Genomic DNA, 18,569 nt, shown 5'->3' on the forward strand with positions numbered 1-18,569 from the left:
CATTGTTTATGTCGCAATACATTTCTCCAGCAAAAGAACCTGGCCTCGATATGAAAATCGCGAATCAGAGCTCCCCCAAAAACTACTTGCTAAACGCCAGTGCCGCCCTGAAGGCCCAGAAAGGAGGCTAACTATCTACAGCATTGAACATCTGTACTGTGCCATATGCTTTGTCACCTTCTTTTATTATGTTATACCCCAATTAAAAACGGGATATTGTACTGGTATTGATAACTGAAGGCCGGGTCTACTGGTACTTTCCAAGCAGAGGTTGGTGGGGAATATTGTGATCTTTCTATCATATGCCCCGTTTTCTTTCCGACGCCTTTTTTCCCCATTATAATATAATACAAATGTACAAACGCCCCTCACAACAGATTACATTAAACCTGATGGGTCCCTACTGGTAGCTTGTGCTGCTGGTAGCAGACCGGTCGGACAAGATACGTAATTGGGCAATTAAGCAAACGGCCGATGAGACACTGTTCAACTGCTCCCTCTGGCATTCTATCAGATATCTACAGCCGCCCAGTGACTGAAGATTTGACATCTGCAAACGTATCATTTTTAACGTAGCAATTTTCCATGGAGGCGTGGCCTCTTTACATTGTGGCTAGGTTACACACAGCCAATCATGGCCTCCCGACCACTCCCAGCTGGCCTCCACCAGGCCTTCCTACGGGGGTAAGGGATCGTAAAATTCCGCAAAAAAAGGGTATAATTGGCCAGAAAAGTCAGTCCTCGGCAGCGTCTAAAAATGAAGCCCTATCGTGGCCAAACTTCTCCCTATAGCCGGCGTAGGTAGTCTGGTATAGTCTAACTCCCAGCCTTCCCTAGCCTGCAAACCATACCATCGGGGGCTCCCCGGTATCTCTACGGCGTCGGGAGTGATGCCCGCCCGCCCAGACAGTTTAGCCCGCTCGGGGTGGGTTTACGGCCTTGAATCAAATTAGCTCGCCCCCTACGGCGAAACTCTCTATGGCAGCTAAGGTAGACAGACTACGGAATTCTATATTGCAGCTAAGTAGACAGAAATGAATCAATAAAGCAGACTGGGCCCGGTAAAACACCCCTAAGCCGACCCCTAGAGACTGGGACCAGGCTAAGTCTCTCCCTAAGTCCAACTATGGAGTCGCGATCGGTTGGGACCTAGGTCGGTTTTGGTTGGCGCGGTTGGTCGATGGTCGGCTGCGCCAGCCGAATTATTCAAAATGTTTAAAACAGTCGGGAGTGGACGGGATGTGTAGAATGTATTGGGAATGGGTTGGGGACTGGTTGGCTGGTGGTTGGGAGTAAGTCAGCAGTTGTCGGGGATGCGGTTGGTCCCAAGCACGCCATAACCACTATTGCCTTACTACCAACTAGTTCGCAACCTACCCCAGATCCTTAGACAAATCTCTTCTAACATGATACTCTCTAACCCGTATGCAAACCTATGCGTTCCCTATTCGTATAGACGCTTCCTTCATCGGGAATATTTTCGGCATAAACGCCTCGGGGCGATAAGCACACCTATGAGGCCAATTGTTGATTAGATATCAAAGAATACATGACAAGATGAGTTTGTCTTATCTTATTTGTGTAACCTACGTTTTTTTCAGATATTGTCAGGCACATTGTATTCAACTACAGGCTGAGGTTGCTTATAATTCAATTAGAGGGTTCTTGGGGACTTTCATGCAGCCCTTTACTTGTTAGGCCGGGCTCGAGTACATGAATGAGACCTAAATTACAGCAACATATATAGTGCGCAACAGTTGACAAAGCATAGTCGCACGTCAGACATACGGTACAGTACAGCGCAGAATGAAATGGCAGCATAGTCGTGTCTCTACTGGTAAAATATTGCCCGAGAAATGCAACTACAGAACAATGGTTCACTTGAGAATAATGCTGCAAATGCAGAAATGTTCGGGGTGATTTTATGTTCGCGGTTTTCGCGGTACCGCGAACAAGACTTAAAACCACCGGGAAAATCCGTTCCATTGTGTGACAGCAGCGCTAATATTGTTTCAAACGCGAACTCAGAACCATCGCGAACACTCCATCTTCTCCCTACCGCGAAATAAAATCCCGCGAACATTTATGCATTTACAGTTCTAGATCAAATGAATGGATATGTCGCAATATTTTAATGGCCTAACAAGTGCCAACTAAGAATAGCACGCCGCACCTTCTGCGTCTTCATTGTTGTTCCACATTCCTTTTGCCGCATGTCATATGCCAACGGCCACAGGTGTGTGTCAACAGCGCACTAAGGCCCAATTTATATTACACACGCGTTTTCGGAGCCGACTTGGAGTCGACTCAGACGGGTGTCCAAGGTAAATCCTAGACTATTGTAGAGATACATTGTCTGATCAAAAACTGAACGACGATAGAGATTCAAAACCAAATTAAGACAAAACAAGAAATACATCATATGCTTTCCACCTTCTGCAATCAATTTTGATCAAGTGGCGTATTTCGAACATCATCATAATACGCGGTGCCTCCTTCAGAGCCTCCCAATATGGCAAAGTTCAAGCTACCTGCCTCGGTGCACAATGCGCAGCCATGGGCATCACGCAACACCATCACAATATAGCAATGACGCGTTAAAACCACGCCTCCTTCGACATCTTGTTTGACCTCTCGTGTGGCCTGTAGTACAGGCACGGTATGCAGTACTAGTCAAGTACTGAGATTTGCTTAGCCTCTACCAGTCTCTGCGGGTTGCTGGGAAAATATAGTAGAAATTGGCCAAACAGAGTCAATTGGATGAAGGGAGTCGGCTACGGAGATAGGGTCAAATATTACCCTCCAAGTCCCCCGGCAAATATTCTCCCTATTGTCGGCGCGGTTAGTCTGGTAGAGACTAAGATTTGCTACTGATTTGAGTTTGATACTAGTGCAACCCAAACAGTGTATGTGACGCGCGCGGAATTTATTTCCGTACCCTCTCAGTGATTTGTTTCCCGTGGCTCTGTACATTCTATTTCTTTGTGCTTGCCGCGAACTTAAAGCGTCGCAAACCCCTCGTTTCCTCTCCTATCGCGAAATCAAGTCACCGCGAATTTTAAAGGAATCCGCAGTACGTTAAAGCAAGGAGGTGAAGCACATGAAGGCAAAAAAAGGCAAGTTAAACTTAGGACTGATGAAGCTTTAGTAGTTTGAAATCATGGTCTAAGTTGTTGAACGATGAATGTTATTTATGTATTTTTTTTCCTCTTCTGAAAGAGCAGCTGTATCTAAGCAGCTACAAAAAGGAGTGCCGAAACACTGATTAAGTCAACTACTGCTGCTGGCGTTTTGTTGTCCTTATTCTACTGTTAATGTTCGAACATAAGCGATTGCCGATGATGACTGTACTGTTACATTTTGAGATTATCACCCATATTCATTCACTTAGACATGCCGTAACATTTGTTATAAAGTTAGGGTATAGCAGTTTTTACCAGCAGACCAAAATACATCTATGATGGACGGAATGGCTGCCAAATTATCGCTCCGTAAATCTTGTTCCACACAGGCAAATACCCCAGTATATCCAAAGTAATGCAATGCCATGCAAATGAAATATCAAGGAGTCAAGATTATCTATTCAGACTGAATCGCAGCACACATCTATATTGATTGTCAAGGGAATTTTAGGGTGGTGCACTTATTTTTAGATGGTTTACGTACGAAGGGTTTGGAAAGAGAAAGTTTGTGCACAGTTGACAAGGAGAAAGATATGTATCGACAGATCCCGAACGTGGGCGCGCCCGTTTGGAGGCCGGTAGAACAAGAATGGCAGACCCTCCTGCGGCGGTTCCAAATGAACAAATATTTCGTACTACATGTACTATTTTTTGAACCCAGCACTGCACGCAAACTAAGTTAGTCATGGGAACATATCTACTAGATTGCTTTTAAATGTAGCACGGTCATATGGTAGAATATTCAAGCGGGTAATGATAAGCAGTAAGGCAATAACTGATACATGTACCGCGTCGTTGCACCATTAGTAAGAAGGTAAAACGGTAAAACCTCTTAACCTCTAAACATCCTTCATGACACGAGCGAAGAAATAAGCTAAAGTCTTGAAGCAGCTATTCGCAGTTCCACTCGGAGGCGGTGCGTGCCAGTCGCCTGTGCGATCGAGCTCGGCACCGCCCACCTTTCTCGCCACCAACCATAATTGTTCTACCCGACCAAATATCCCAAGCCATAACCTATTCATAACCGACTGTGTTGTGAAAGCCGTGTAAAACTTAACCTTCTTTGCAGGCCTCCCGGGGAGCGCTGATTCGCGATTTTCAACTTATCGGGGACAGTTTTTTTTTTTGCGCCGTGGAGACCGTCTCTGTCGCTCACGGTCTCCCCAGCGCAAAAAAAAACTGGCCCCGATAAGTTGAAAATCGCGAATCAGCGTTACCCTAAAAAATTAACGCCGGTGCAGCTCGAGAGGCCTGCAAAGGAGGCTATGTAAAACTGACGCCTGGAAAAAGATTCAAAGAAATATATACATTCGTACTCACCGCATGGTGGCAATTCTGACTACCGAATTTCCGACCCGCGTCAGGCGGGGTGTTCGGCAGAAATGTGCTCAACTGCGGCAGAAATGTGCTCAACTGCCGACTCAACGATTATCGACGCACCTTGCCCTATCACGAAGCCAAGATAATTACGGATAGCCGCCAAAACAGGCTTCTGTGTCGTTTTAGTATCGTCGCCTTCTGTCCGATACGATCTATCTTCTGATCAACACACAATTCTGATGGCTGCGTTTGCTAACCGTGAGTACGACAGTAACTTCTGAGCAACCAGAAATCATTCCATAGTCAGCAAAAGTTAGCAGACCAAAATTAAAAAAAGACCCATCGAAGCCTGCTGTGTTGACTGTCATAAGGAAATGGCCTTCGGTGAAACTTGTTACAAGTGCCTTGGGGTCTTTGGGGACATTACACCAACCATTGTTAACAGATGTTTTACATTCCAATTGGATAGATAGTGGTATAAGCAGTATGATTTGAAATATAAAAAAGGCATCGTGCTTGCATTTCGTTTTGTCAAAGGTAGGTGGAGGGCTAGGCTACATACATGTAAATGGAAGTGGATGCTGGATAAAAGTATAGCCTACAAAACAGACTTCTGTGCCGTTTTAATATGTTTGCTAACGACCGATTTTCTAATCAACGCCGTATTCTAATGGCTGTGTTTAAGAACAATGTGTAGGACGGCAATCGGAAATCCAAAAGTATTGCACAACAAACGTCCATCGAAGCCTGCTATGTTGACCTCGACGAAAATAGCCACCAACCCTCAGGGGCAGTCATTCTCTACTAGGAGTCTGTGGTAGGGGCCAGATGTTTCTACAGTTTTCAAAGCTAACTCAAATGGGATGGATAGTGGTATAAAATAGCAGTGAGATTTGATGTATCAAAAATCATTGTGAGCGTGTTCCTTTTTTTGCTAAGGAGGAGCGAAGAATGTTACACGTAGCTTGTTACATGGACTTAGTTCAGTTTCGCGACAATAACAAATTAACTCATGAAATCAAGCGTGCGTGATTCCAAAACGTTGTCTGCTGTTGCACACGCATGACTTTGTCAGAAAACTTGTTATTTGGGGTTCATCGACGACTTGTCTGGACCCACTCCAAATTTTCACATATTCAACCATTTATAAAAACAACAAGGTTGGCAACGATAAAAAGACAGTGCCATGGCGACGATCGTTGTTGTTTTAATTTTTACTGTACCCTGCTCAGGGCACTGATAGGTGGTGCTGTTCATGCGGGATTTCTAACGAAAAGGGCTGATGAGTACCTGTTCTGTTGGACAAATACACAGAGAGAGACAACGACAGCACAACTAAATTCTACCACACACACGCCACCACTATAACCAGATATAAAATAATTCGAATCAAAGCCTCATTTACGAAATTTATGAGCAAAGGCTAGTAGCCTACGTCAATCATCTTTGCTAAGATGAGAGTTTCATACTTGTGTCTTCTGTCCTCGCACCTCTAAATCAATATCATTATGATTGATTTGTCAGACAGTTGGTATGGCGCTAGTAAAAGAGGGTCACACCGCAAACATCGTAATAACATCACGGATATTGTGTCCTACAGACTCTCGTTAGATGCTTTATTCAGAGCAAATCACTACAAAAATCTATGCAAAGCCGACTGGCAGTTTGTCCGGTCCACAGGCCTCTCGGACGTACGCGTCTAGCAGTGCTTGGAAGTTGTCCAGCCCTCGATGTCACCAATTTTAATATTAAAAAAAAATAAAGGAATAAATGATCTGTATTAGCCATATGTTAGTTGAAAATGTCAAAATGCGTGAAGTTGAAAACCCCGAGCTTACCCTCGAGCCTCAGAAAACGTCATTTATCTATACGTCCGTTCTCATTTAAATGTACACATTTCGTAACTTCCGTTACCGTTTGAAGCTAGACATTCCTCATGTTAAGATATGCAACATGTAAGGTGCCAAACTGTCGTTTTTAAAAGCCAGAAAAGTTTTAACCCTTCCCCAGCTCTTTTTCGAGGTGCGTCACAGCAAGTTCAAGGAGTCACAGTCAATGGTAACTAAACACCTGTGTATTATGTTTCTTTGGAGATGGGTTAACTTTCTTTCAGCTGATTTCTTCGCACCATTTAAATTAGAAAAAAATATCAAACCTAGGTTGTTACATCTAGACAGGACTTGGTGTTCTAGTGGATGTCAGGGCACGGTAGCTTGCCAAGGTTGCTTTTTTCTGCAAGACAGGAATTCTTTCGTGTAAGAGCCATTACCTGCAACATGAAAAGCAATGCTGGTATGGTTCATTGAGATCAAAGAAACATTGTCGTCTCCCTGGACACTTACGGCACATTCGCTAGATCTCTGTTAAGGGACCGTCACACGACTTTAATGGACATTTTCGGCATTAATGAGCCCGGTGTCGTCTCGACCAATGCGCGATTTCCAGAGATTGGCCAATGTTCGCAGATCACCGAGCCCCGTCCAAGGTGACAGATTAGGTTTTCAGCCGAAAATACGATCGAAGCTCTGGAGATTTTGAAATTTGGCGACCTTCTGGCGATTAACAGAGTCAGCCAAAGATCATATCGCGGACAATGTTAGAGCCACTTAAACCTTAAGTCCTGCTGAGCCCGACAATTGTCGGTTTGCACATCATCCTTGTTCTGTATGCTAGCCCTGACGGGTTGATGGTTTCCTAGAATGCGAATGTTGCACCCGCGTGGCTGTTGTAAAGTGAAGTAACTGAAAATAAGAAATATCAAACTACTAGTACATGTAGTACAAGTAGTTTGTTTCAAAGGTGTGTGGACATTACGGCAGTGGGCATATTTTTTCTCTGGAGATCCAGCAGGACAAGGGTTAAAAAGTAAGGCTGCATTTACTGATGTTATAGAAGCAAAACAATCACTACGAGCGTGTTGACAGCGCTAGTTACATGCAAAATGGAAATGATACAAAACAAACAAAAAAGGGACAACAGCCTTTGAAATGTAGACATCTTGATATATTCTATACCTCTAAAGGATTCCTACATACAGGAGAGTCACCGAATTGTCAACCTGAAAATATCTATCTATACAATATTTTGAAATATGATATAGTAGCATTATTATAAAGGTAAATTTATTTGTGTCCCGGATAAGGATACTATGATGAGACATATAGTCGACAATACAGGTAACAATGTATAACGTTATGGAGCATAAGTATGTAATGTTATGGTGAAATGTGAAGTATGTAGATAAGACATAATAGTGAATTTACTGGCCACACTGGTTTTACCAGAGAAGGAGGTAAATCACTAGATATCATAAATACATTAACATAACATTAGATATGTGATGTGTAGAATTATTAACATAATGAGTTTGCACACGCTTTCAACCGATCAACATGTCGGGTGTTATCATAGTATCTGTAATTATGATGATAATTATGATTTTATAATTGTAATGAGGATATAATAACTATACTTTGTATTATAATTGCATCATAGTCACGGAATTGCAAACAGAGCTTAGGACACATCCCTTTGCATGGCAAAGACACAGCATTTCTACAATAATGGAATATGACGAAGAATTTGGCCTGCACGTTTCCACATTTTTAGGCAGTATGGGGGTTGGTTACGACGCCTCTTATAAAAAGAGGCAAAGCCCTGGAATGTCCCGAAGAATAGCCAGAGTGTTAAATTTGTCGTCACTTTTCTATAGAAGAAAGAATATGAGGGTAAATAATTGTCCACGAAAGGGAGACCACTCACCACTGTATGGGTATCATTTCCCAAACTCTGCGTCTGCGTGGGCAAATGAAACTATACGGTGGTCAGACTCCCTTTGCAAATTAGTCTCCCTATTGGCCTAAATTTTACTGTTTTTCAGCCTGCATTCTTGGTACGTAGTCTGATGGAGGCTACTTTATCGCCGTGAACTTTGTTTCTTCTCCTTCGGGGAGTCGCCCAGCATCACGCTGGCCAGCAGTGCCGCTCCCGCCGCCGCCGTCACGCCGACTCCAAAGTACCACGCCACGTCGTTTACCTAGGGAGACACACATGGAACGGTGAACAAACAAACAAACAAACAAACAAACGAACAAACAAACAAACGTACAGAAAAGGATGAGCGACAGTGATAACTCTACCACTCCACTGTGGACAGTATTTAATGTGATTAAGGTGAAAAGATAAAAGTGCATCTCCTATCTTTTACCCTCCAATAATAACGCGGACGCTAAATGACGTCAAAGTCACATAACTACAAGGCTGCGGACAACATTCGTAGTTCTAGGGTAATGACAGCGCTGAGACGGAATTCGACCGGTTTCGACTTTATTCGTCTGTATCAAGAATGACAGAGATTGGACCACTCCTCCTTTTATACTAGAAGGCCACGGTCAACGTACCTGCTGGCTCTTTTCCTCCCCGTAGCGACACCAGGTGGCGAAGTGCTCGCAGTTCTTCCACAGCACGTTGTAGCCCTCCTCTCCTAGCCTGGACCGCGCTCTCTCCACGATCTCCCACCGGGACGGCACGATCTTATTCCCGTCCTGGTAGTTGTTGATTTTCACCATGCTGTCGCCTACGACGTCCCAGAACCAGTCTTCCATGATCTAAGGATACAAGGTGTACAGACACAATACAAACGTTACTCAAACAACTGGATAGATTTTGTTAAAGGTTAGACGTTTCAGAACACGTCTTCCATGATCTAAGACGGCATGGTGTACATACACAATACAAAGTTACTCTAGCAACTCGGGAATGGCGGTCAGACGTTTCAGATAGCATCCACTACTCTTTATCAGTAACTGCGAAAATCCCACAGCAATATGATCAGCCGTTGCCTTCACACCCACAGCATGACCCAGTTTTTCCTCAAGAAAATTCCATAACAGGCCAAACCCCCATGCATAGCCTTGGGGCCGAGAAAGGCTAGCCTGCTGAGGTAGCCCACCCCACTGTGCCTAGCCCTGGTGTAGCCCACATTTTCCGGAAAGCCTCTGTCAACAGGTAATTTAACCAAAAACAATATATATTCATTGTGTACATATCACCATGAAAGTTCACCTGTGGCATATTGCATCATGAACACAGGTCTTAAGGCCAAATAATAGACCAGCTTCTTAGTGATAACTCGATACGGTATTCTTTAGAAGACCAGAGGACTGGCCGCAAATCAGGCGAGTCCCAAATTTTCAGTGTTCAGCGAAATAGAATTAAACTCTATTCTATAGTTTAAGCTGTACACGGTTTAGTCTTTTATCCTACTATCGATGGTCACTAGCCGTGCGTATTCAGACTGACAATATCTGTGACGAAACACTCGTTGGCGGGTGACGCCAAAACAACATGGTGAGTGATGAGTAAACATGGGCAAACCCCGATGACGTCATTTCTAAATAAAGAATGGGGGGGTGCATACGTGGCGGCCAGCCCGCACAACCAGAAAAAAAAACGAGCTGTCAACTCACAATCAAACTTCATCCGTCTATCTAAGAAGGGAGTGTCGAATGCACCATATCATACTACGCTAGTGTGGTCCATTTTGTAAAATTAATTCTTAAACAGCCATTTGAAACAAACATATGGTCATAGCTAGGGGTGACTAGTATTTCACACACTCAGATCGGCCAACCATTATTAAACGTAGTGTGCAAGTGACAGTTCTCGGTACACCAGGTGATATTTTCTCACCTGAACCATGTCGAACATGTTCTCCGAAATAGACAACCCCTTGGCCGACGAGTGTGGTCTATTTTCTGTTCTTAACAGCCATTTGAAAGAAACGAATGGCGATATACGCCAAATAGCAATTGCTCAAGCAATTGGATATGATTTTGGAAACGGCCAGAAGTTCAGAGTTTCATGTGGCATCAACTACTTTTCGTCAGTGACACTGAGCAAGATTTGTCGAACAGCAGGTATTTAACCACGGTCTAGGACTTTTATCACCTGGATGTCTAACCTTCATCGACATATATAAAGGCGATATGGGTTACTAGTATCATGAGTATACTATCTGAGACCGTGCAAGTGAAAGTTCTGGGTACAGGTATGATCTTCTCACCTGAGCCTTGTCAAACATCTTCCCCGATATGGACGCCCCCTTGGCCGGGTTTCCCAGTCCGTCACTTATACCGTCGTTCTCCCCGGACAGATGTATGACGCGCTGTCCCCCCACATACACGGCCCAGTGCGAGTACGGCGACCGGGGGAACTCTAGCAAGTCGCCCTCCTCACAGTCGGCCAGAACCGTCTCGTTATGCCGCCGCACGTCTTCGCGACTCACGCCGGCTTTAAAGTGAGACGCCGAGACCGACATTGTTGTTTCTCACGGCTCGAAAATTACGTTAAAAATCAGGAAAATCAACAGCGAGGTCTGGATAGAACGATGTTTTTCATGTCTTTGCAACCGATAACCGCCAGTTTCGGTTCCCCTTTTTTGACTTCCGGGTTTGGGATGTCGTAATAGATGGGCGAAGCCAAACAGCTATCGGGGGCCAGCGTGTACTGTAGTATTCATGTGTATTTTTTAATGTCCCAAAACTTTCGTATATTAAGAAAAAAAAGCACATAAGTGATACATGTATTGAAATATTTATGACATAGTTAGCTTACTATTTACTATGTTGCGTTCAGTCTCCAGTTAGAAAGTAAAGCGTGCCCCCCCCCACTATTACAATGGTTCGTCCTCTACGTACCACCCTACCATTGGTCCAATCTTATCGCAACTGTGAATCACCAGCATAAGCGGGAAAGTTCGAAACAAGGACAGGTATTTTGATCAGTCTGACTAGTTTGTTGAAGAGCGATGTGAAACAAGCAAACAATCTTTACTGACACGGGAAAAGTACAGAGACTTTCGTAAGCTTTACTACATATATACATACAAACAACCAAGCGGATACAAGTAACGTTATATAAGTATATCAACGTATCTTTTACATTACTGGTTCTAAGGTCAAGACATTCTTTGATGTACATGTATTTTCTAATCTGTACACAGTACGGGTCATCACCACCTACAATATGATTGAATTCATTCATAGAATGAAATGCATTGAATTGAGCGTTTATCGTCATATATTGAAGCATCCATTATAAAGTGTAGTCAAATCCATGGTAAGTGACGTGTAGTCAGTGAGGCAAAAGAACATTCGCAGTACACAGAATTAAAAAAACACACAACACAACCCAAGAAAACAGCATCCCATTAATTCAGTATTCACAAAAGAGATCGCTCGTTATATACACAGAGATTATACACACACTAGCCTATGCTAAGTCTTATTACGTTTCTAGGTCTCTCACTAGCCAGTAAGCCATACTTGAAGCAATCGATGACAGTTGCGAATGTGACAATTGTTTTGTCAGCACAGTGTTCCTTATCAACGTCTATATATACAAATCGTAAGTTACATTCGTGCATCAAAGTGTATTCAGCATCAAAAATTATGTTTATATCATGATAGCTACTGGAGTAAAGAAAGTATCCAAGTAAAGTATGTACACATTATGTGATTCAAGCAAGAAACGGTGCCAACATATTCCATCTTTTCCATGTTTCAGTCCTAATACAATGTAACAAATAAGGCATTCTTTTCCACGTTGTAAAGTGTTGTAAGTGTTTCTATCATAAGTGACGGTGCATAAAATAGACAACAGTGTAAGAGAACTACAGTATTATGCTCTTTATATAACAGAGAGTAGGTGGTTATTTGAGTACATTCAGTGATGAATCTCTCCCTAAGGGTTCACATCTTGGTGAACCTTCTCGTTGGAAATATTGTTCAATATCTCTTGGAATTCATAAGCCGAGGACGAGTTTGTTCTGAAAAAAAGATGTTTAAGTTTTATTCATTCATTCATTTGTTGATGTATTTATTTATTCATTCATTTATTTATTGGTGTTGCTGTTCACCATGTACAGCCAAGGCTACCAAACTAGCCTGTGGCTATTACAAAGAGCTAGCCCTGCTGAAAAGACAAAGGCAGTACAAATAGAAGTTGACATGGACAGAATAACAGTGCTCTTAATACATAGACGGGTATCTAACTTTTATTGCCCACATATTCTCCCATATGAGTTATGTGTTGTCGACAATGCATTCTGGTATAAAGAAGTTGATAGTTATAGTTTCACTTCTTCTTGTTTACCTTCAATTTTCAAATTGACGTTTTAATGTAATGATACAATAAATATAAAATACATCTCTTACTCGTCGTATAGTGGGTTCACCACACTGCGGAAGTAACTTCCCCTGGAAAGTTCCAGAAATAACAGTTGTTAGACACAGTAAAGAACGGATTTTTAGCTACAACTTCCAACGCAAAGAATCAAACGTACCCACATCTACGTTTGAGACCAGCACTTAGCTTAAGAGGAAAGTAGAACTAGACAATTTAGGCCTGGAAAAGACGACAGACAGTTCATCGAGACGTTAAATGTGAAAACATTGGTTGTGCACAAATAGTCTCCAAGCAGACCTACGGGTTGCAAAGACCGTATCCAGCTGGCAGAAGGAGTTTTTATAGCAACCCCAAAACTCCTTCTGCCATGCCAGTTGGTCTGATTGGAGACTAGTGTACAAAGAGCTTTGAGAGTACAGTAAATAAAAGAAAAACGAACCTCTTATTGAACCTGCCGTACGGATCAAACTCTAGCTCCATCTCCATCTCTTTCTCCGACATCTCTGACTGGCAGTCGTATTCCTTCCTGTAACTATAGGAAACAAAGTCTGACATTGATAGTTGGCAATATAAAAGATAACGATTTAGTTATCCCTGTAAGGATGGGGCCGGGAGTAGTCTTAGGAATGTTAGAGGGCTATGAGAAAACCTGAAAAAGATACCTCCACCCAGGACTCAGGGAAAATAATTTGCACATCAGAGTTGACAGAAAAATTCGAACTGCAGATGAATACGTTAAAATGCACATCTAGCTGCAAGCGTTCCTTAAAGCTATCCAGCGAAGATTCCCCCACTGTACGGTGATTACGAATTCCATTCTACGACAGTTTTAGGAAAATACGAATTTTTGAAAACATCAATCCTAGGTTGGTAACTCTGGTACTTGAAGGCAGCACTGTGTCTTGTTCTTTTGGGTTGGTATTAGATACTTATCAGTCGGTACGTCCCCCAGTTTATTAGTCATATGACTTATATTCCTTTACATGAATTTTGAGTGCTGAAGATTCTATGTTACATTCCACTTTAGGCCTCAGCCATTAGATTTAGTTAAAATTTATTAGGATCTAGTTATGCATGCCAGTATATAAATAATAATGATTATAAGTTTGTATTGCATGTACAAACAACAAATATGATAATGAAAAATACAATGATACGAAGGGACACATACGATGCTATGCTATATTCTAAAATTTACATGGTGCTAGTTTTGTTGGGTTTGACTTCTTTTGAGGCAGTGGAAGACGAATTCACCCACTTTTATGATTTGTGCGTTCTTTGATTTTAATAGTAGATGATAAATAAATAAACCAACCTCCTCCTTCTCAAGACGAGGCAGACCGTCAGCACCAAGGCGAGGAACACGGCAGCGGCGGCGCCCCCTGCGATGACGTAGACAGCCCAAGATGGCCACTTTGGAGAACCCCCACCTCCAGTACACGTGCTGGCCCCGTCATCCTTCATACATCTGCAACATAGGCATTCAGCACTTAGTCCATGGATATAGATTTGGAGAGCAGAATATTCTATAGTACATTCACTTTAGGCCTTTGTATTCTACGCGAAGCATCGATAATCAGCTTAGTACGCTGCCTTGCTTGTCTGTGTAAAGCGAGTATCTCATTGGACTGCAGCATGTTGGCGACCCCGCTGCGACCTAAGTTGGATTTGTGTTACCCTTGACTTCATGCAAAATGTACAAGAATTGCTAAAAAGAATACAAAACATACAAAGCGTAAAAAAATTCGTTTCTTATCGATAAAATTCGTTAAGCGCGTTGTCAATGAAATTCGTTGAGCGCGCTGTCAAATCACTGCGTCGCAGAGAGGTCGCCAACGTGCTACAGTCCATTTAGATCCGCGCTTAATGTTTCATGTGCCATTTACTAACTGAGAAACATAGATACATGTACGTACAGCGATTCCACCTGGATCCCCAGGGAGTTGTTCTTGCCCGTGCTGTTCGTGAGAGCCGAGTAGAACACCTCTCGGACCTGCTGATCGGTAATGTCCGCGTGCTGACGTAGGTTCACCTCGTAGTCTGCGATGACGCTTCCTTGTCTGAATCTGGTGATCACCACGCTGACAATGTCGGCTGCGAGGGAACTCTCTTGTAGGTACGACCATATCTAGCATCGTCATTCAAACAACAATAACAGAGCAAGTGGAGACGGCAGACATCACCTCTGTTAGGTAACAGTGCAAATGTGAAATCTCTATTTAGAGTTAGAGTCACTAAAGTATGATTATCTACTATTGTATCAGTAATTGTCTAATTGCTCAAAGCAAAAATGAGTTCTAAAAATCCTTTATGTAAAGTTCTGTAGAATTTGGGGCTAATGACCCTTCCGAAAGACGAATGAAGCTCCAACCAGGATGCCCTAGATTCAAACCCAGGTCTTCCAGTTTCCAACTTATAACTACAGGGACTTTGCTAGAGTGACTGACCGTTTCCGTGAGCTGGGAGGCGAGAGATGTGAACTCGTCAGAGCCGGGGTTGTTGAGTTCCGCTGTGAACTCGATGTTCACCATGGTGACTTCGAAGAAAAAGGTGGGTGGACCTACAAACAAGGAGAGACCCATATGATGGTTCATCTGTGACGGTAATCGACATATTCAAAGTTTTACACGTTATTTCCGTACATAATGTAATGAAACACTCGCCAACAAGCTTTTGGTCATCATTATCATTCGCGAGCATCAGGAACTGATGCATAGCGGCTACAGACATGCGTAGCTAGGTCACGCCAGGTTTGTCTTCTCTCGGCGTAGACCCTCCAGTCAGTTCTAGTGATCCCCAACCCTTGGAGTGTCAACTTCTTTTAAAATTTAGTTACCTTTGTATATTTCTTGAAATACGCTTTTATCTATTCGTTCCTGCGAACCCAACGGGCCCCAGTTTTGACATGAGAACCTGGCATAACTCACGTTCTGCGGTTACAAAACTTGACTGCGTCTGCTGTACGGTAGCTTTGACGGTTGGGGACGGCTTTGTAGGTGATCCCAATGTTGTGAGCGGTTTTGCTTCCTCCGTGGAAAGTTCCAAGGCTTTCGTTGTGTGGAGATCGGTGGTGGAAGAGTCACCTGTTGTGTACTTTGCAGGCTCTGTGGTCATCTGGATAACAACATTGAAGGTTATTCTTTAACAACTAGGATAAACAATCACAGCCGACGCTTCGGTGACCATCTGTCACCTTTTTCAGGGCATTTCTGACTGGTACTACCAGTATTCTGCACTGTAGGCTAGGTGCCGCTGCTTACAATGCGTTCCAAACGTAAAGTATTGCCATGAATGCCAAATATAGAAATGTATACAAAAATGGTCACCTGTACTTCTTTGGTGGTAGCTGAAGTGGAGGTGGTCAGAGGCGCAGTTGGTGAGTGAGTAGATGTGAGCAGTGAAGTTTGGGTTTCCGCGCCTGCTGTGGTAGGGTGGACTGTTGATGTTTTTGTCGAGACAGTTTCGGGTTTTTCAGCCGTTGTAGTTTCAGAGGTTGTTGGGTTGGGAGCAGTGGCAGAAGGAATTGTGCTTGGGTAAACTGATGTTTCTGTCGAAAGAGTGTCAAGGTCTCCAGTAGTTGCAAATGTAGGTTCAGATGTTGTTGGATCAGGAGTGGTTGTCACCATCGGGATGGTTGTCGGTTTGTCTGTCATCATCGTAGTGTGTTCCATGGCGGTCGTCATCGTGGTGGAAGGAATTGTGGTAGGGTAGACTGTTGTTTCTGTCGGGAGAGTTGCAATGTTTCCTAGCGTTGTAAGCTCAGATGTTGTTGGGTCGGGAGCGGTTGTCGGCTTTGGGATGGTTGTCGGTTTGTCTGTCATCATCGTAGTGTGTTCCATGGCGGTCGTCATCGTGGTGGAAGGAATTGTGGTAGGGTAGAATGTAGTTGTTTCTGTCGGGAGAGTTTCAATGTCTCCTGTAGTTGTAGGTTCAGATGCTGTTGGGTCGGGAGAGGTTGTCGGCTTTGGGATGGTTGTTGGTTTGGCTGTCGTCATCGTCATAGTGATAGTCATCGTGGAAGAAGGGAGCTCTGTGGTGGACAAGGGAGTTTCAAGGTTTCCTGACGTTGTAAGTTCAGATGTTGTTGGGTTGGGAGCGGATGTCAGCTCCGGGATGGTAGTGTGTTCCATAGTGGTGGTCATCGTGGTGGAAGGCATCTCTGTGGTGGAGACTAGAATGAACGATACTCGATATGGTTAATGTCGTTATTGGTAATAGTTAGTTACATCCTTCCCTCGCCTTCTGCTGCCTTCTGTAGCCTCCTTCGCAGACTTCCTATAACGGCGGCGTATATATTGGGAGGGAGGGGGGGGCTAGGTTCTCTAATGCCGGCAAGGGAGTTGTGAAGCCATATAACGGCGCTCGTCCCTCGGCTACACAACTCCCTTGGCTACACAACTCCCTTGCCGGCATTACAGAACCTTGCCTCCCCCTCCCAATATATACGCCGCCGTTATAGGAAGTCTGCGAAGGAGGCTATGCTTTCTGCCTGACTAAGTCAAGCTTCCAGCAGCCCTTCCTAGGGGAGAAGGCCCAGTCAGCCCCTGACAGCGTCACAACCTTTTCTGTTGAGTAAATGTAATGTACGAATAATTCTTACATGTATGACGTTTCTAAACATGCATACATGTATACTTAAAGTATAACAAAGAGTTATACACTTACCTTCTATCTCTGTAGGCTAGACTTATTGACCTGTCTATGTGAAGACATACGCCTTTAAACGCCAGGAACTGTTGGCTTGGTTAAAGCATTGCGATGTATGTTTGTATGTATATATGAATTTATAGACATACCTGTTTCTTCATTTGTGTATTGTATTTGTTAATAAGCTAGGTGACTTATGAATAATAGCTACAAACTGCATGTATTTATTGCGCTTTGTTTCCGATGCCTGCTGTTGTACTTCCTTTGCTTCCAACACTCGAAATATGTTCTGCTAATAGTCACTCGATATTCGCGAGAAGAGTATTGCTAGATGAGCAAGGACAGAAAAGTTAGGAATAATGGGGGAAAGAGTGAAAGAAAGGTGTATTCGTGAATAATTTCACCAGATTCTGAATGGCTAAAGTTGTCTATTCGTAACCAAAGTAACATAACAGCCAATGTTTCAGTGACCGTCAGTCACCCTCTTCAGCGCAATAATGACATATCTAAAGCACTCACTTTGATCACAGTTGCCACCTTCCCAGCCGTTCTCACAACTACAAGTGTAGCTCGCTACACCGTCTGTACAGGTGCCGTGTGCACAGGGGTCAGGACTGCAGTCATCAATATCTGATGGTGGAAAAAGTACACAATTCCACAAGAATGCTTTAGTATGCTAAGTATTTTTCACTGCTGTTTACACAAAGGGAAATAGCATATGACCTAAACATGTGTTGAGAAAGCAACAAGTACTTACTTTGATCACAGTTGCTACCTTCCCAGCCATTATCACAACTACAAGTGTAGCTCGCTACACCGTCTGTACAGGTGCCGTGTGCACAGGGGTAGGGACTGCAGTCATTGATATCTGGTAGTGAATAAAGTGCATGAGATTGTTTACTTTGTTTGCTTTAGAGGCAGGAGCTGGATGTCACATTTTTTGTCAATATCTATAAAAAAACATCAATATGGAATGGATATATCCTGAGCATGAATAAAGTACTCACTTTGATCACAGTTGTCACCTTCCCAGCCGTTCTCACAACTACAAGTGTAGCTCGCTACACCGTCTGTACAGGTGCCGTGTGCACAGGGGTCAGGACTGCAGTCATCAATATCTGATGGTGGAAAAAGTACACAATTCCACAAGAATGCTTTAGTATGCTAAGTATTTTTCACTGCTGTTTACACAAAGGGAAATAGCATATGACCTAAACATGTGTTGAGAAAGCA

The 18,569-nt window shown here is 43.3% G+C and overlaps 2 protein-coding genes and 1 long non-coding RNA gene across 3 annotated transcripts; all 3 read right to left on the bottom strand.

Annotated features, from left to right (window-relative positions):
- Window positions 1-7,490: 7,490 nt before the first annotated feature.
- Window positions 7,491-10,933, bottom strand: LOC136445119 (phospholipase A and acyltransferase 3-like). The gene is made up of 3 exons (XM_066442982.1): window positions 10,567-10,933; window positions 8,903-9,109; window positions 7,491-8,538 (listed from the first exon to the last, which is right to left on the bottom strand). The coding sequence occupies exons 1-3, from the start codon at window positions 10,819-10,821 to the stop codon at window positions 8,419-8,421; spliced, it is 582 nt and encodes a 193-aa protein (XP_066299079.1). The 5' UTR covers window positions 10,822-10,933; the 3' UTR covers window positions 7,491-8,418.
- Window positions 10,934-11,319: 386 nt separating this feature from the next.
- On the bottom strand, window positions 11,320-14,151 carry LOC136445122 (uncharacterized). The gene is made up of 4 exons (XR_010757381.1): window positions 14,005-14,151; window positions 13,129-13,221; window positions 12,719-12,760; window positions 11,320-12,330 (listed from the first exon to the last, which is right to left on the bottom strand). It is a non-coding gene; the product is annotated as an uncharacterized lncRNA (long non-coding RNA).
- A 423-nt stretch (window positions 14,152-14,574) lies between these two features.
- On the bottom strand, window positions 14,575-16,702 carry LOC136445084 (uncharacterized). Its single transcript, XM_066442941.1, has 4 exons — window positions 16,016-16,702; window positions 15,617-15,803; window positions 15,137-15,249; window positions 14,575-14,817 (listed from the first exon to the last, which is right to left on the bottom strand). Exons 1-4 carry the CDS (start codon window positions 16,700-16,702, stop codon window positions 14,575-14,577), a joined length of 1,230 nt encoding a protein of 409 aa, XP_066299038.1.
- Between the last annotated feature and the right edge of the window lie 1,867 nt (window positions 16,703-18,569).

This window comes from Branchiostoma lanceolatum, chromosome 11, assembly GCF_035083965.1.
Source record: "Branchiostoma lanceolatum isolate klBraLanc5 chromosome 11, klBraLanc5.hap2, whole genome shotgun sequence".
Lineage (NCBI taxonomy): Eukaryota > Metazoa > Chordata > Leptocardii > Amphioxiformes > Branchiostomatidae > Branchiostoma > Branchiostoma lanceolatum.

What these genes read in the sequence shown, in the direction of transcription:
- LOC136445119 (XM_066442982.1), bottom strand. Translation starts at nt 10,821, where the DNA reads ATGTCGGTCTCGGCGTCTCACTTTAAAGCCGGCGTGAGTCGCGAAGAC. An exon ending in AGATGTTTGACAAGGCTCAG is followed by an intron (nt 9,110 to 10,566) that starts GTGAGAAGATCA and finishes TTGTATCCTTAG; the next exon opens with ATCATGGAAGACTGGTTCTG. An exon ending in GGGAGGAAAAGAGCCAGCAG is followed by an intron (nt 8,539 to 8,902) that starts GTACGTTGACCG and finishes GTGTCTCCCTAG; the next exon opens with GTAAACGACGTGGCGTGGTA.
- LOC136445084 (XM_066442941.1), bottom strand. Translation starts at nt 16,702, where the DNA reads ATGACTATCACTATGACGATGACGACAGCCAAACCAACAACCATCCCA. An exon ending in CTACCACCAAAGAAGTACAG is followed by an intron (nt 15,804 to 16,015) that starts GTGACCATTTTT and finishes GTTGTTATCCAG; the next exon opens with ATGACCACAGAGCCTGCAAA. An exon ending in AAGTTTTGTAACCGCAGAAC is followed by an intron (nt 15,250 to 15,616) that starts GTGAGTTATGCC and finishes CCTTGTTTGTAG; the next exon opens with GTCCACCCACCTTTTTCTTC.